At 43.9% G+C, this 17,986-nt stretch overlaps 1 protein-coding gene across 1 annotated transcript; it reads right to left on the minus strand.

Moving 5' to 3' along the window:
- Nucleotides 1–971: 971 nt before the first annotated feature.
- LOC137790280 (alpha-2-macroglobulin-like) lies at nt 972–13,708 on the minus strand. The gene is made up of 36 exons (XM_068584365.1): nt 13,513–13,708; nt 13,186–13,366; nt 12,484–12,640; nt 12,048–12,100; nt 11,802–11,822; nt 11,477–11,642; nt 11,307–11,391; nt 11,057–11,207; nt 10,702–10,819; nt 10,500–10,609; nt 10,267–10,434; nt 9,834–10,061; nt 9,012–9,072; nt 8,762–8,907; nt 8,334–8,483; nt 8,052–8,195; nt 7,849–7,945; nt 7,596–7,767; nt 6,866–7,091; nt 6,474–6,600; nt 6,271–6,392; nt 6,136–6,187; nt 5,664–5,747; nt 5,383–5,559; nt 5,187–5,262; nt 4,858–5,014; nt 4,501–4,575; nt 4,156–4,318; nt 3,606–3,793; nt 3,265–3,477; nt 2,324–2,442; nt 2,102–2,192; nt 1,798–1,866; nt 1,603–1,708; nt 1,454–1,495; nt 972–1,247 (listed from the first exon to the last, which is right to left on the minus strand). Exons 1-36 carry the CDS (start codon nt 13,596–13,598, stop codon nt 1,243–1,245), a joined length of 4,386 nt encoding a protein of 1,461 aa, XP_068440466.1. The 5' UTR covers nt 13,599–13,708; the 3' UTR covers nt 972–1,242.
- Nucleotides 13,709–17,986: the final 4,278 nt, after the last annotated feature.

A 17,986-nucleotide genomic window follows, 5' to 3' on the forward strand; every position in this document is an offset into this window, starting at 1 on the left:
TGCTTTAGGGGATATAATAATTCATCATCAATAAGGGATATTAATGAAGCTGTATGAAATATGGATTATTAAAAGTAGGAAGTCACTGTTTTTTTGGTCACTGGGAGGTGTTTCAGGTATGCATGGTATGTGTAAAACAAGGATGCTGCATGAGACAGAACTGTGTAGCTGTTCCTTGAAGGAGGGACTATTTTTTGAAGTTGATCAGGAGGGCGGAGTAAGAACATTAAACACCGGAAGTAGAGAAGCTACTGATGTGTGGAATGTTTGTTTTTTTATGGCCGAAGAAGAGGAGGACTCCGCCCCTGTGATACTCGTTGCCAACTACGTACCGTGAAATGTCTAGGTGTTGTGCGACTGAAGAGTAACATCGCGGAAAACTTTGTTTGGGTCTGCTTTCGTGGATGCAACACACAGGAACTATTTGCAGGTGAGACTATGGGTGGGCTGTGTTTTGCTGAAGCAGGGCAACCTTGCAGCGAGAACTGTATGCTGATGGTTGTCAACCTTTTTTTTATTAAATCTTTTTTTATTTATCTTCGCACGATCACCTGAGGTTTTTTAAACTCTTACAATTGGTGACCCAGACGTGATCTTTGTGGCGATACGTGGCGAAGAATAGCGATTTGAAGAGTACCAGACCTTTTTTCTCCTTCCTACTCACACGAGGCCTTGAAACAAGTGAGGTTTAGTTCTGTGTTGAAAAGGAAAAAAGACAACACCGCCACCTACAGGAAGTTGGTCTTCATCACAGGAGATAATTTCAGACAAGGTAACAAATGCTGATTTATCACAAACATACGAAAGCAGACATGAAACTAAACAAAATACACATGTATGTAAATGAAATGGAGTTATTAAGCTGTGAGTGGAAACACATCAGTCTTCAAGTTGCAGATGACTCAAAGAATTAAAACCAACATATTGAGGAATTCAGAAAATGATTTTATCATGAAATATTCATAGGGTTTATCATCCAAAAACCTTCAATGATTTAAGCATATAGAAATATTGTCGTTATTTATGCGTTATTATGCTGTGATTTTACTGGTCCGGCCCGCTTGAGATCACAATGGGCGGCATGTGGCCCCGTCACTAAAATGAGTTTGACACCCCTGATATAAAGGGATTGTAGCAGAACGCTGACGGGCAGAGATGTGACGACTGTCTGTGGACATGGACCACAGACAGTCCAGGAAGCCTTAATTAATCAGTTAATCAGGACCGACCCCACTTCCCTCTTCAACCTGCAAAACATAATAAAAAACAATTAGCCCTGTACTTCATCTGGTTTCAGCTTTAAAAGATGCCACATTTATAATAATCTATTGATTTATTTCCAAAAGGTTCTGCCGACTTTCTGAGGTTGCAATGAGGATAATTTTGGCTTGACTACGTTTAATGTTTTAAAATATTCAGCAGAGTTTCTTTCGTATGTTGTCATGTTGTTTACCTGCGACACAAGGGGAGGAGTATTCTGTGTCGTGCTGGTCACCTGAGAGAAGAGGAGGAGGAGGAGGAGGAGGAAGAAGAAGAGAGATTGATTAAAACATGTACCGCTAAGAGTCAATACTCTGAGCTCGTTGGTTCTCCAGGTCTTACTCGGCTGGTAGTAGTCGTAGATCTTGACCACGGCCGGTTTCAGGTTCTGCACGTGGAGCTCCTGTATGAGGTCTAACTTGTAAAAGATGGGCGTATCCTTTTGCAACTGTTGAGAGAAGAGAATCAGACGACACCGTGAGTATGGACTCTCAGAGAGTGGCCTCTGGTTCTCCTTGCTGTGGGTTCTCCTCTCACCTCCTGGACGTACACCAGGACGTGATCCCCGTTCTGTTCCACTCGATCCACCAGCACGGCACGTTGGAGCTGCGAGGAGACGACAGTCAGCCGGGTGCTTCATCAACAACAGCGGAACACTTTAACATCTCTACTGAGGCTACGGCCACACAAACCTCCCCAAACAACCAACCAGAGCCTTCAAAACACCCACAAACCACTGAGTGACATCACCAACACTACGTCCACTCCATGTGGTCTGGACAGAGCGCAAACAGAGTCGTGTGGATGAAGCCTGAAGGTGAACATTAATGTAATAACTCACGCTCTTCAGAGATTCTGGGCCTGGGACAAACCCAGAGAGCATTTTGATATCCAGGATCACCATGTTGGTAGTGTTCTCCTCTCCACTGTATCTGAAATACGAGCATAATAAAAACTTAGTTATCAACATGTCTCCCACGTATGTCCGCCAGCAGCTAATGAGTTCAGCTGGTAGATGCATCGGTGTTCTCCTGGAACGTGGATCTGCTTGCTGATCACTCACAGGGTCTTGATCATCAGAGAGATTTTGGGTCTTTTGCTGGTGCAAATGGCCTTTGGTGTGATCTCGACACTGAGAGTAGTGACATCGACGGGAGGCGGGACGTTATAGTGAAGAGAAATCTGAGAAAGAGGTGCAGGAGGGAGGTTTAATATCCATGAACAAGAATCTCAGGAATTTATTTGACTCAAAATAGGTTCAAATTCATGATGCATCATGCGTGAGAAGTCTTGTTTTCCAGAGGGAGGAAGTCCCATTTTCACATGCTTCTCAACTATGTCTTCATTAGCTACTTATAGTTGACCTCCCAATGGAGCCAATGGAGTTATTGGAGTCATTGTGGCCAATGGAGCCATTGGAGCCAATGGAGCCATTGGAGCCAATGGAGCCATTGGAGCCAATGGAGCCAATGGAGCCATTGGAGCCATTGAAGCCAATGGAGCCATTGAAGCCAATGGAGCCATTGAAGCCAATGGAGCCATTGAAGCCAATGGAACCATTGAAGCCAATGGAACCAATGGAGCCATTGGAGCCATTGGAGCCATTGGAGCCAATGGAGCCATTGAAGCCAATGGAGCCAATGGAGCCATTGGAGCCATTGAAGCCAATGGAGCCATTGAAGCCAATGGAGCCATTGAAGCCAATGGAGCCATTGAAGCCAATGGAACCAATGGAGCCATTGGAGCCATTGGAGCCAATGGAGCCATTGAAGCCAATGGAACCAATGGAGCCATTGAAGCCATTGGAGCCATTGAAGCCATTGGAGCCAATGGAGCCATTGGAGCCAATGGAGCCATTGGCTCCATTAACAATTATTTTGGAGAACATTGTGGGGTGTGGGTTCAGGGCATAATGTTTAACTTTATTAGCGAATCAATTGTAGGTTTATATAATCTGAGGTTACATCATCAGTGTGTGTGGGCGTGCACGTGGCGACCACTGACCTGCATCACAGCGCACGTCGTGCCCTTCACCTCCAGGCTGAACTTCCCGGTCGTGTCCTGCAGCTCCGTCTCCTGGTAGAGCAGCTTGTTGTTCTGGTTTACCTCAAACAGCAGCTGACCACTGGGAGACTGGACCGTCACGGTGCTCGAACCGCTGGGACTGAACACCCGAGCAGAGTAGAGAGCCAGAGCCTGGAGAGCCACCACTGTGTCCTGCAACACACAGGAGCAAAGAGCGCTTCATGAGCTTCAATGTGTTTACTTTTGTTGATGCATGCAGCAGCTTTAACATGCAGGAGTCCCACCTCCCCATGCACCTGTCCACGTCCTGTCTTTCCTACCTGTGTGGAGGAAAAGCCGCCGTAGTAGTTCTGCTGGCTGGCCAGCCACCTGACGATGCGGGCGGCGTAGCCGAGGTCTTCAGTGGTCGGAGAGGCGCTGAGTTTAGCCAGCAGGACGTAGGAGCTGATCTCCACAGAGAGAGAGGCCGAGGTGTCTGACGCCGTCTGAGCCCAGTGGAGGAAACCTCCTGAAAACAGCCGCAAAGTTCAAAAACATTCACAGAGATGAAGCCAGAGGGAGTTCCTCCAGGAGGACGACATCAGGGACGGTATCGCTAGGATGTTATGGATACTAGAACTCAATACTCTGATCAAAAGTCTTTCTTGAGTTCTGAACCTTTAAACTTAATTCTCAGCTCATCAATGATCTCAGTGATTATCTCTCATTGATTGGCCCTCATCTTGAGATCAGACTCTGTTTGACGTCACTAACGTTAACTGCAGTATGACATCACAACAGTTAACTCCGCCCCTCATCACTGGTCCTGGTTTTTACTCATGTAGAAGCGGTTGCCTTTAGAGCCGAGCTTCGGGGGGCCTCCCTACTCACCTTGTTGTATGGCGACCGAGTCTAGGTGCTTCAGAAGGTGAGCTCGGGCCTCCATGTCTCCTGCCAGGGTGAAGACGTACGCCAGCAGAGCCGTGGTGTAGCTGTTACTGAGGTCGCCCAAAGACTCTCTGAGGCAAGACAGGCTCTTCTTCACTACAGGGTCCTGGATCACATTATAAATAATGACCTCAGGTCTCAACTCCTTTGATTGGTCTGCACAGAACGGTTATTCTCTTTTGTGTGAACAAATTCACATCTCCAGCAAATTGCAAAGTTCTTGGTTTGTGTGAAATCCTTGTGAGGAAACTTCTGACCTGAAGTTATGATGTTAGGGTTTCTACTCACGTCTACGGGCGTCTTCATCTCCAGGAAAGCAGCGGTGATGTACGCGCTGAGCGTCACCTCGTCAGACACGCCGCCCTGAGAGAGGAAACAGGAAGCAGACGCTCAGATCGCGCCGATCACTGCGGATAACTTGTAGAGTGACGGAGCGTTATTGATCTCACGGATTAACGTTAACATCACAGAGCAAACTAAGGTTCCTCCTCCAGTATCCAGGAGAACATGTAATCAGGACATGGAGGATGTTTTTCCGATCATGAGGAACAAGGATCTCATGGAGTAAAGTTAGGACTGAGATGTTTCAGCATCTCCAGTGATCCTCAGTCACTTCCACACAAACTCCTCCAGGACTTCAGTTACCTTCATCCTGTTGTTGAAGAGCTTTCCTGACTTTTCAAAACAGCCGTTCTTCTTCTGTTTATTTTTCAGCCAAACCACCGACCCTTTGATCGTCTCAGGGTCGATGAAGACGAAGGACTTGGCTTTGGTGAAGGATCTCACCACGAAGGCAGTCAGCCTGAGGAGGAAGGAGACGTTAAACAAGAGGAGAGGAAGCACCGTCACACGTTCACGCAGTTTCTACGATCCGTCAACCAAAACATGCCTTTCAACCCCGCCGGCGGGTTTGGGGTTTCCTGTCTGACGCGCACACACATTTAAATCTTCTGATCCATCGTCAACGTTCTCACCAAGTGTTCCCCGCTCCGGATCCGAAGGTGCTGTAAGCTCCATCACGATGTCTGTAGTTCAGCTGCCTCTGGTAGCCTACGTCACAGGAGAAACATCTTAGGGACTTGATTGCTTTGATGACAGGAAGTTAGAGGAAAGAAAAGTTGTTGTGTCTGCACATTTGTAATAGTTTAAGGTCCTAGATGTTTGTCTCACCGCTGGTCAGGAACTTGGTGGCCTTGTCGTTGATGGCCGAGGTCAGCTGCTGAGTGTTCCCCAGGTACTGGAGGATGTAGATGTTTGGGGCGAGGAGCGCCATGTTCTGCTCCCCACATCCGTACGGCATCTGCAGCAGCCCGTGCAGGTTGTTCAGGGCTCGGCCCAGAATGTCACCTACACCAAAAAAACACACCGATTCAGGAAAAGAAGATAAAGATTAACGTAAAGATGTGTTTGGTTTACAGCAAAGCGCCACCGTAATGTATTCAGTAGTTTACCCAGGACTGATACTGAAGCACGGGCTGATCCGATGATCACTTCCTCAGGCAGCTGGATGTCGACTTCCTCCTTCAAAGCCTCTCCTGTAGACAACAAACAGATCAGCAATCAATCAAAGAAGTCATTCAGATTCAACGGATCATTTACTGAAAGAGCTCTGACTGGAAATGAGATGCTACATGCTTGATGAACTGTATTTAAAGCTACTATGAAGAACTTTCACGTAGTGTTGTTTCTGTTGCTCCCTGTGGACTAAAGAGGTAGTGTCTCTGAGCACCAGGGTCCCTTTAGAAAACCTCTCATTCTACTGCAGCAGGTCTGACGGTCTGACCTCTCAGTCCTGGTTCTCCCATGCCCCCCTTCTTGGTCTTTGGACTACATTAAACTGAGGTGATATAGAGGACCAGGACTAGACTGAGACTAGTTCAGGACCAGATTAGATGATGTGACGCTTGCTGTGAACAAACTGACCTTTGGGGCAGAGCAGCCAGTTGAAGGTCTTTGACATCTCAACTCCTTCAGCCTGAGAGGGATGAAATCATTTGAGACCTCCCACCTGCACGCTGGGTGGACTTTTACTGAGTCTTCTTGTTTAGAAGTACCGACCTTCACGATGAGAGATTGTGTGACCGTGTCGATGCGACCTCTCTTCGGCACGCTCACCACCTCGTTGTCACAGGAAGCGTGGGACTCCACGGCCTCGGCGGTCACCGTCACGTTCACGACTCCTGAAGAAAAACAGGTTTATGTTCCAGATAGAAAAGGGTCGTACCGTTTGACACCAGTGTGGATGAGAGCTCGGCGCTCACCTAGAGCTGAGGGCGCCATCGTCCAGCTCACCGTCCGGCGCTGGTTGCCGCACAGACAGGAAGTGTACTTGTCACCGGAGAGGGGGGTGAGTGTGTACTCTGTGGAGGGAACCGGAGCCACGGTGACCTGGAGACACAACAACGTCCTGAAAAACACTGGTTGATGACCAAAATCCTACGATTATTCCCATCAGGCTCAGCTGTTCTGCTAATTAGAAAACGTTGGCGCCGTTACACGTTAGCGCCGTTACACATTAGCGCTGTTACACGTTAGCGCCGTTACTACCCGATGGCACTCGACTTGACTAAACTCCACTCCTTTTTGGTTTAGCATCAGTCCGTGTGTTAGCATCAGTCTGAGTGTTAGCATCCGTCCACGTGACATAGGTTACCATGATGCAGCTGGTCATGTAGTTGAAGACGGTCGCCTTCAGTTCAAAGTGCTCCCCCCGGATGATGGAGTAGGGCAGGGTGAGCTCCAGGAAGAAGGGCTGGAAGACGGTGATCTCCTTACGGGGGGCCAAGCCGAAGCCCTGGGGGGACAGACAGAACGCCTCCGTCTCCCAGGTGGTGATGGTGTCCGGGACGGTGAGGGACACGTCCTTCACTCCAGATTCTCTGGAACGGCAGAACGACGCATTCGGTGAACTTGTATCAGACTGACATGATTCAGATTAGTCAAAGAACATCAACGTGAGAGAGAATGCAGCTTTAACACATGAATTATAGACTTCTATACAACCAGAGGAGTCGCCCCCTGGTGGTCAGGAGAGAGAATGCAGCTTTAACACATGAATTATAGACTTCTATACAACCAGAGGAGTCGCCCCCTGGTGGTCAGGAGAGAGAATGCAGCTTTAACACATCAATCATAGACTTCTATACAACCAGAGGAGTCGTCCTCTGGTGGTCAGGAGAGAGAATGCAGCTTTAACACATGAAGCATTGACTTAATGTGTTCTCAGTCCCTAGTTTCAAGTTTTTCGCAGCATCACAAACTCTTTCAGCCATTATCAGGTTGAATAAGAAGAAAATGTCTCAAAGGCAACATTTGTAAATTATCTGAATGTCATTTATTTTGTGGAGGAAGTCTGAAAGAAGGACTGTGGTGCAAAAACTCACCCAACTGCCACCAGGTCCCATATCCAGGTCTCAGGGAAGAAAGTACGGACTGTCTCTATTGGTGAATCCTCAGACGAACTAGATGGAGCTGCAGCAGCACTACCAACCTCCATCATTACAGGTGTATTCATTCTAGCTACTTCAGGACCAGAATTATACCTGTAATTCATACCTGAAAATAAAGCAGAACAAGATGAAGCCTTTTAATGCTGGTAAATGGTCATTTCAGAGAGCAGAAAACAAAACTAAATACCGCCATATCCGTGGCCCTGGTGGTAATTTCTTCCTTTGTACTGGAGGCAGGAAGGCACTCGGATTAACAAGTTTGTTGCCATCTTCATCCCCACATTCTAGAGGAACCAACAACAAACAGGCGGCACTGAAATGTGCAACAACAAAACCTACAAGAAGAGGCGATTTAAAGATATTGTGCATTCACACATGTGCAGGAAGTACCTGGAAAATGGTATGCGCGTCCTCTTTCTGCTCATTGGGGTGCGGCATGATGTATCTTCTCGGCCTCACACGCAAACATTCAACAGGGTCTTCAGCCATGTAAGGAATGTAGGAGGCTTTGGTGACGGGCAACAGGTCAAATATCTGAAAAGAAAAGGTATATTTCAAAGGTTTTACCAGACAAATGTTTGTTTTCACAACTATTGTCATTTTCAAAGTGCATGCTGGACCACTGGTGGAGTGAATGCTGATGGATTCTTGTGGTTGGACTCCAGCAGCTACCTTCTCTGCATCCAGAGTTTTCCCCGGCTCCTTGATGAGGACGCTCTGGTCCACGGCGCTCACGCCGCACAGCGACTCGGGCTGAGCCGTCACCTGAAGGATGGCCTCCTCTCCCGGGACGGCCGAGGACGGAGAGAACTCCAGGGACACCTGGGACAGAAGAGTCAACATTCAGCGTTGTTGTGAATCCTGCTGGTCTCCTTGGCAGAGTTACAGCAATACGACAAAGGGACAGTCAACAGATTCGTTGGGGTCCTTTGTTCAGACTGTTGAGAGATCTCCGATCACGCTACATGACCAATGGACGATCCCGACCCTGAAGACTTGAGTTCCTCACCTGAACCAGTCGCCTGTCTCTCAGCCAGCTGTCTGACCAATTTGAGCAGCAGGATTCATAAGCTGACAAGCAGGGCGATGCCTTCACTGACCTTGTTACCGAAGCACTTCTCGACGGAGAAGTCGGCGCTGTTGGCCACCACGTTCTCACTGGGGAGGACGGCGTACGCCACGACCTGGACGTCTGGCGCCATGTCGGGAGACACCATCAGCTTGAAGGACACCTCGCCCTCGTTCACTGAAACAACAAAGCAACTCCTATGAGCCACGACCACCTCTCACCTGCCTCCCTTCATCAGTCACAATGAACTATTTCATGACTTAAAGGGTCGGTTTACTCACAGGATTCTTGCACTTGGACCCGTTTGACTCCTTGCATGACGATGGCACCTCGGGTTAAGACCTGCAAACAAGGAATGATGTAAAAAAAACCTAATTCAACAGCAGACTGCAGCTGTCTGCTGCCCTCATGTATTTATATTTACCGTGTTGTTGAAGGACATTGTGGAACATTTAGGGGGATTGATGGGAAAACGATATTCATAACTGTTTTTTTCAGCGTCTAATCACCTGAAACTAAGAACCCGTTGTGTTTTAATCAGTGTATTAACTAAAGACGGAGCTATGTCTTACTAACTGGATCTGTGTAACTGATTCAGTATATTTGTGACCTCCAGATAACGCATCCCTTTAAAGAGGAGCCCACCAAGGCAGCACCCACTCAGCCCTCCATCGCCACCTATCTCCAAAGGAGATAAGACTGCGAGCGGGTTCAGACCGACCTGACCTTCTACCATCCCATCCTGTCCTGAATCGTTTATCACAGTGTATAAGAAGTCAGAAACTCAGAGACAGACCTCTGAACTGCTGCCATTTGACTCATAACTGTTTGTGGTTCAACTCTGCTCTTTGTTCAAGTAGAATTCTTTCAAGCCTTTACTTTCGAAAAAGCCCTTTATATCTACAAAGGGAGCGGGTCGAGTTCCCAGTCCGCCATCTTTGCACCGCCGTGTTTTACGGTTGCCCAGACGGGACACTGGCTCTAGCGAGAGATGTTTGTGTTTTACGTGATCTGGGTTCCTTTGAGCCAGATGTCAGTGATCTGAAGTAAAAGTCATTATAAAACCATCTTCCCCTGTCGCCTCCATCAGAGACTTCACTCACCAGATACATCACGTCCACAGAGCCCTGGGCTTCTCCTACCACCGTGTATTGGATGGTGAAGACTTCTTCTTTGTCACAAGGAAGTGGGTTATTCTTCTTCTGCACCTCGAGGAAGCTGATCGTTTTAGTGTGTGGAGTTGAAGGTCTGGACAATGATACGCTGTGCTCTGCAGTCTCATAATATGGCGTTCTGTAACCGGCGTAGCCGTATGTCGGCAGGTTGCTCACCTGGAGAGCGGAAAAGAAACTCTATAAAGGAGCTCATGGAGGTGGAAGAAGGTTTTTATAGTTACAGTGAATGTTCAGGTTTCACCACCGTGGGACTTTATTTATTTTGCACGTCAAGAGATATTCAATCTGTTGTAAGATATTTGAAGGTAATGACGGTTAAAATGTACCACTCGGCGGCACCTTGCAGCAACTTCCTACTTACACGGAGTTGGAGGTCTCCCACAAGTTCAGCCGTGCTGATTGAGAACGAGGCGACACCGTCGCTGTTGGTTGTCAGATTCTGCAGCCGGCGTGATGACCAGCTTTCACCTTCAAACAGGTACAGTGGCATGTCGGCGATGGGTGTTTTGTTGTAGTGAACCGCTTGAACCTGTTGGAAGCACAGAGTTGTATCACTGCGTCTCAAATCAAGCCAAAGAAGTGAAGGAAACTTACTTTTCCCTCGAAGTTTGATCCTTGGTCATAAATCTTGGGCGTGTCCATGAAGGACAGCGTTCCAACCACATATGAAATCATTATTTTCTGCTCTTGTTCTCGTGAAATACCTGCATGAGAAACCTCCACGTTACAACTGTTTCATTACAGAGTAACAATCTCTATTTTCCACATTTATGGCATGGAATATTATCTGACTTGCCCGTGCCCTCCTCTTCCACTTTGACCCGGAGCTGAAGTTCATCTCGTAGAACCTTTTGAGCCATCCTTGTGAAAGCTGACATCTGGAAGATAAACGTGGCGCAGCCTTTTTTGTCCACCTACAAAGAACAATGAAAAAAGATCAAATATGATTCAATAAAATAAATGTCCCCCATTCAACACCCTTGTTACTTCTTACTCATACAAAACACACGTAGACACGTAAATACATAAATGTACAGGGGCCCCAGTAACGACCCCTGAGCAACCCCTGAAGTCTATTTTATACCTTGCACGTTTAAGAAGCTTAACCCGTATATGCACTACTTATTCAGCAGACGCTACAGATACAGTACCTGCTTCGTCTCACTGTGGCATGGGGCGACTACATCATATTCCACCTCTAGAGTGTCAATGTTGATTGAAGGTCTTGGGATAAAGTAGTGGTTTAGAGGTCTGCACATCTTGACCTCAACACTGCCTGGAACGGGCTGTCCGAATGTATACCTGATGATAAGGAAGTAGAAATTAAAACATTAATTCACTCCCCAAACTGGACCTGTTTCAGATTATTTAAGAGGGCAACGAGCAAAACAGCTTACTCACGTTGCACATACTTCAGCTTTGATTTCCTCCTGATCAATACTTACTTCATCGGATGCATTTATTTTTATTTCAAATTTAGGCAGAACTAGGGACAAAATGTGTTTATTAGCATTCTTTCTTTATTACAAATGGATTGAATTGGAAGGTTAAAAAAACAAGAAGGATCTTACCGTATTTCTCCACCTTGAAGTTGTGATGTATTTTATCCGACCCAATCGTCACAATAACTTGGTAGTTCCCTTCACGGGCCTCAGAGTTCAAGGCGTATGAAAGCTGCAGTATCTTACTGTTGGACGTTTCATTCAGCCACTGTCCAATCCGGTTGCTGTCATCATCCTGTCAAATAACGTAATCGTGAACTCAATCTATCTTCCAACGAGACGGCAGATAGAACTAAGCCGTAAGTTGTTTAAAGTTATACGTGTTGGTGGGAAAAAACACCTATTTTTTTAAAGTAGCATATTAAAAAGTTAAATATTTTCTTGTTAGTCTTACCTCAATTTCGATAATATCGTACTGCAAAAAAAAAGATATGGAAATTTGTTAAAGCTGGTTTGCATTAGGGTTTTGCGTCAAGTTTACCTAAAGGGGCTGTTGCTGTACTATTGACCCACAGCTTCATGATTAGTTAACATAGCTCATCCATCACCTCGTTGCGCAACTTTAAAACCGGGACTGTTGCCTCACAGTATCACTAACACTGTTTTATGTGAATGCCACCTGAAGAAAGGAAAAACTCACCAGCTCATTGGAAGGTCTCAACATGGAGTCCAGTGTGATGACTCTGAAATGCACTGAGAGAAATAAAGAGATTACTCAACAAGAAGCTTTTATTTTTTAATTAACATTGCAAATAGTGTTACGTAAATAATATGATCTGTCTGTGCTTTTCACTGGTGCGGCAAGAAAACAGTTAACATTTCATAATTGTTAACATAACTTCTTTTATACATGCTGACGTGACTTTTTCCATACATGCTAAGGTAACTTTTATCAAATATGCTAACGTTACTTTTTTCATACATACGGTTACTTTTTAATGTTTGCCAACATAACTTTCTCAATATGAGCAAACTTTTTCTTAAAAGCTTCTGTGTTCTGTATTATGGAACTCTGTCTATATACAACGTGGTACATTTATTGTATACAACGTCGTAGATCATGAACTCCAGGTTACCTGTTTGTCCAGGGAGGTAGATTGGTTTATCTGTTTGGACGAATGTCTTTGGATGATAGACTTTGATCAAGACTTTCCTGACTTCCTTTGAGTGATAAGTGTTGCCTCGTACCTCCACCTCGAATTCCTGCACGTCTTCATTCTTCACCAAAGGAACCTGTGACAAAAACAAATTGTATGAACACATTGAGAACCGCTTTAACAAAAATAATAATTCATGAATAATATACATTTTTTGTGTGATTTCTGCTTTTGTTCATGAATCTGTCTGTGTGTACTGTATGTGTTCCATAATCCCATTGAGGTTCTGAAGTTGTATTTAAATAAACACATTAACAATGAATGAAATTCATAGTCTTATGACTTTACCTTAAATTGAGTATGTTATGCAAGAACATATTTTTTCTCATATACAGATATGCTAATGTAACTTTTGTCACATAAGCTAACATTTTTCCTAATAAGTTGATTTTACTTTTACATACATCCTTTACATAACCTTCCTCATATAAATTAATGTTACTTTTTCATATATGCAAAAGTTACATGTTTCTTTCATATAAATTAATGTCAATTGTTTTATGTATTCCAAAGGAACTTGAAATTGTTGGGAACACAAAATGTTTTTATTTGTACTTTAATCAACACATTTTTAATAATTGTTGTGGAAAAGAGCAAATTAATCAAATATTGAGATCTCACTTTAAACTCAGTGCAGCTGTGGAAATCCTTGTTGGACGTCTGTGTGAAGAGGGTTGTATTCTTCTCTGAGGACTTCAGACTGATGGTCATGACCAGAGTCTCGTTGGGCTGCAGGAGACTCGCACAGAACTTGGTCACAGCCCCGGATTCAAGAGTTGCAGGAATGGCTACCATGTACTGCCTGCAGACACAGACACATGCAGCAGAGACCTCACTGGATCTGACGTGGAAGAAACTCAACAGCCAGCAACGACTCCCAAAGATTCATGTTTAAGAAATTCAACCACAGGCTGCTTATTTTTCTCAAGAGAGTTCAGGTAAACTTACGGTCCTGCCACTGCTCGGCCCACAAACATCCAGCTGAAGAAAACACAAAGGGTCCATGTCCACATCTGACACCCAGGGAGACCCATGGCTGACTGAGAGGATACTGGTGAGGATGAGCCTGGGTCAGCATCTTTTAAATGGCCGCTGCTGGAGAAATCCACCCCCACTCTACGCCCACACACATCATGCAACTCTTACTGGAATAACAGGTATCCCATCAGTCAATCATTTGTAGACTTTGTGTTGTTTAACATAGCCTGGAAGGCCAAATGCAATTTCAAGGGTTTAATCATATAATCAGGCAAAGGGTCATTCGACTTATAATAATCAACATTTTTCATAATCAATATTTAGTACAGAAAGTCCTGTTTTACCTTCTCAATTGTTGATGTTGCAGAACCCTTTTAATCATTTTGTTCTGTGCATTCCTTGCATGGTGGGGTTAAATGGGGCCCTGGCTACCCGGGGCTCACCTCCAGCATATAGGCCTACCCCTCGTCTATTTTACCATCGCCAGGTCATTTTGCTGCGAGTTGCCTCAAAAATATAATTTAATATGTTTTATATAAGTAATAAGAATGCGACCGTTACTTTTTCCATATACGTGATGTGCGCTGATGTAACGTTGATTCCTATGTGCCTATGTCACTTATGCATGAATGCTAACGGCAATATTGCTATTAATACAATGGAAATGATACATTAAGATTAAGACATCAACTTTTATATGTAAATAAAGAGTTTATTTATAAAAAGAAAAATCCCATCTTAATCCCTGGTGACAATGCCAGAAAGTTAAGCTGCAGCCAAATTTTCTCTAAAATGAAGTTGACATATCAGTGACAGTAAGTTCTGCAACATTGCCCTTTACCCAGCGTGAGATGTTTGATTTTAGTCATGCAAACAGCTCTCAACCTTACGACAAGGGCCAAAGTAGAACATCTTTTCAAGTAAGTAAATATTTGTGAACTGATAAAATGAGTTACAACACAGTAAGTAAAGTGCTTACTGTTTAAAGTAAAAACTTTTTTTTAAAATTTGCACAAGACTTTAACATTGGTGTGTGTATGTGTGTGTATATATATGTATATATATGTATATATATATATATTTATATATATATATATATATGTATATGTGTATATATGTATATGTATATATATATGTATATGTGTATATATGTATATGTATATATATATGTATATGTGTATATACGTATATATATATACATATATATACAAAGTTGAAAACTAGTGTATTGCACGCTTTTATTTTAAGGTAATTTTATCAGACCAATATAACAGGCACTCTGGAGAAACAGCAAGTTAACAGTTTATAAATCAGTTTTCTTTTTTTCTGAACAGGAACCAGAAGAAACATTTGTCTTTTTATTACAGTCCAAAACCAAAAGTCTATGCTTCATGTGTTAAAGCTGCATTCTCTCTCCTGACCACCAGGGGGCGACTCCTCTGGTTGTATAGAAGTCTATGCTTCATGTGTTAAAGCTGCATTCTCTCTCCTGACCACCAGGGGGCGACTCCTCTGGTTGTATAGAAGTCTATGCTTCATGTGTTAAAGCTGCATTCTCTCTCCTGACCACCAGGGGGCGACTCCTCTGGTTGTATAGAAGTCTATGCTTTCTGTGTTAAAGCTACATTCTCTCTCCTGACCACCAGGGGGCGAGTCTTCTGGTTTTATTGCCCAACAATGTCCAGCACCTTCAGCATCTCAGGGTGAATCTCACCCCCCCCCCCCCCTCTCGGCATCTTGCCACCGAGGAGCTTTTTTAGGGCTCTGCCTCCTTTCCAGAGGACGTGTTCCTCAAAGTATTCTTTCCACCGACCGGCAATGTCCAGCGTCCAGGTCAGTGAACGCCAAGAGCAAAAGTAATTACAACAAAATACGTATACCTTGAAGCATAATTCACATAGCAGGAATCACTACAACTGTGTGTGTGTGTGTGTGTGTTAGGACACGGTGGGATCTCTGCTCCCCTCTGGTGTTCAATCCAGGGGTTCATGCTCAGTGACATTATGGCCAGTTGACATTCGATGTAAAACCAACAATCTGAAGCTGAGAAAAAGGTTAAATTATAATGTTGTCCATCTTTAAACAGAAAGCACATTTCTCACTCACAAAATAAAAAGAGATCGTGACATCAGAATCGCGAAAGAATCATCCTTTTGCGGATCGACCATTGAAGAGAGTTAACTCGATGAGTCACAAGCAGGATGTTAATCTAAAACCCTCTGAGCTGAAGAACCAGTTGGTCCTGAACACAAACCCGCTGAGCTGAAGAACCAGTTGGTCCTGAACACAAACCCTCTGAACTGAAGAACCAGTTGGTCCTGAACACAAACCCTCTGAACTCAATAACCAGTTGGTTCCGCCCCTGCCATGGCCCTGTAGATGCCCCTACTCTCTACTTCCTTCTCATGGCATGGATTGTGGTTATCTGGATTGTGGACCATGCGTATACTACTCATTATATGAATAATGCTGTAACTGCGTTACGTTGCTCATAACCAGAGTCTTCGTTTTTGGTCACATGACATCCATTGCTTCTTTCCATCCTGGAGAGGATCCTCCTCTGTTGCTCACCTGAAGGTTTCTTCCTCTTTTTTCCCTGTAAAAGGATTTTTTTCTATCTTCATTTGGGCAGTTTTTCCTGATCCGATGTGAGGTCCTGCGATAGGGATGTCATGTGTACAGATTGTAAAGCCCAATGTTGGCTATAGGGTGTCCTTTCCCCTGCAGCTAATAGGACACACTTATGCTTATTTTCAATGTTATTCTCAAAACTAAAAGACTTATGTTCAGTCAAGTTTAAAAAAACTCAGATTTAACTCCAGTTTGTTACAGCTATTTTCAACCATAGGGAATTTTCATTTTTAAGATCGTTACAGACAATTTTATGAAAAACAATAATTGATTAAGAAAACAGTTTTGCAGCAATCTTCGCTTCAAGCTACATTCCATCTCCAAGAGAAAGCGTGAACACAAACCCTCTGAACTGAAGAACCAGTTGGTCCTGAACACAAACCCTCTGAACTCAAGAACCAGTTGGTCCTGAACACAAACCCTCTGAACTCAAGAACCAGTTGGTCCTGAACACAAACCCTCTGAACTCAAGAACCAGTTGGTTCCGCCCCTGCCATGGCCCTGTAGATGCCCCTACTCTCTACTTCCTTCTCATGGCATGGATTGTGGTTATCTGGATTGTGGACCATGCGTATACTACTCATTATATGAATAATGCTGTAGCTGCGTTACGTTGCTCATAACCAGAGTCTTCGTTGTGTTCATTCTGGTCACATGACATCCATTGCTTCTTTCCATCCTGGAGAGGGATTCTCCTCTGTTGCTCTCCTGAAGGTTTCTTCCTCTTTTTTCCCTGTAAAAGTGTTTTTTCTATCTTCATTTGGGCAGTTTTTCCTGATCCGATGTGAGGTCCTGGGATAGGGATGTCATGTGTACAGATTGTAAAGCCCAATGTTGGCTATACAAAATAAACTGAATTGAATTTAATTAATTGTATTGGCATCAGAGCTGTTTAGAAAATAACATGGAAATTCAAATTTGTAGCCTTTATTTCCAAGTCGTCTGAATTTTATTTTTACTATCCTCTAGTATTTTATTATAGTATTCCTTCTTCTGTGATCTCATAATGGAAGTCAATTTACTCTTATAAACTTATATTTTCCTTCAATTTCATTGGTTCATAGTTGTAAATATTTCTTGGAGAGTAAACCTTTCTTTTTGCATACTCGTAGAGACTTTTAGTCATCCATGGCTTAACTATATATTTGTCCTTAACTCTGCAGCTTCTAATAGGACACACTTATGCTTATTTTCAATGTTATTTTCAAAACTAAATGATTTATGTTCAGTCAAGTTTAAAAAACTCAGATTTAACTCCAGTTTGTTACAGCTATTTTCAACCATAGCGAATTTTTATGATTGTTACAGCCAATTTTATGAAAAACAAGAATTGATTAAGAAAACTATTTGCGGCAATCTTCGCTTCAAGCTACATTCCGTCTCCAAGACGAGGCGTGAACACAAACCCTCTGAGCTGAAGAACCAGTTGGTCCTGAACACAAACCCTCTGAACTCAACAACCAGTTGGTCCTGAACACAAACCCTCTGAGCTGAAGAACCAGTTGGTCCTGAACACAAACCCTCTGAACTGAAGAGTCTCAGCGTCATGAGCTGGAACCGGATGACACCCAAAGAAATCTTGCCTTGATTTAGTAGAATATTTGACTCCAGCCTAACTTCCTGGCATCGTCACCAGAAGTTAATGTGGGATTTTTTAAATTTATTTTTATTCATAAAAAAGCTCTATGTTGTTCACTTTTATGCATTCTGGAAATTTCTTTACACATAAAAGTTAGTCTTATTCATATTTTTTTCATTTTGAATAATATTCTATTATAAATTAAACTCAACTCGCATTCACACTAATGAGAAC

This window comes from Clinocottus analis, unplaced genomic scaffold (assembly GCF_023055335.1).
Source record: "Clinocottus analis isolate CAN_PGR_092001 unplaced genomic scaffold, fCliAna1.0.p SCAF_2, whole genome shotgun sequence".
In the NCBI taxonomy this organism is placed as follows: domain Eukaryota; kingdom Metazoa; phylum Chordata; class Actinopteri; order Perciformes; family Cottidae; genus Clinocottus; species Clinocottus analis.

Coding starts and splice junctions, on each gene's coding strand:
- LOC137790280 (XM_068584365.1), bottom strand. CDS start 13,598: ATGGGTCTCCCTGGGTGTCAGATGTGGACATGGACCCTTTGTGTTTTC. Junction 6,188..6,270: donor CACAATCTCTCATCGTGAAG/GTCGGTACTTCT, acceptor CATCCCTCTCAG/GCTGAAGGAGTTGAGATGTC. Junction 1,496..1,602: donor CTACGACTACTACCAGCCGA/GTAAGACCTGGA, acceptor CTCTTCTCTCAG/GTGACCAGCACGACACAGAA.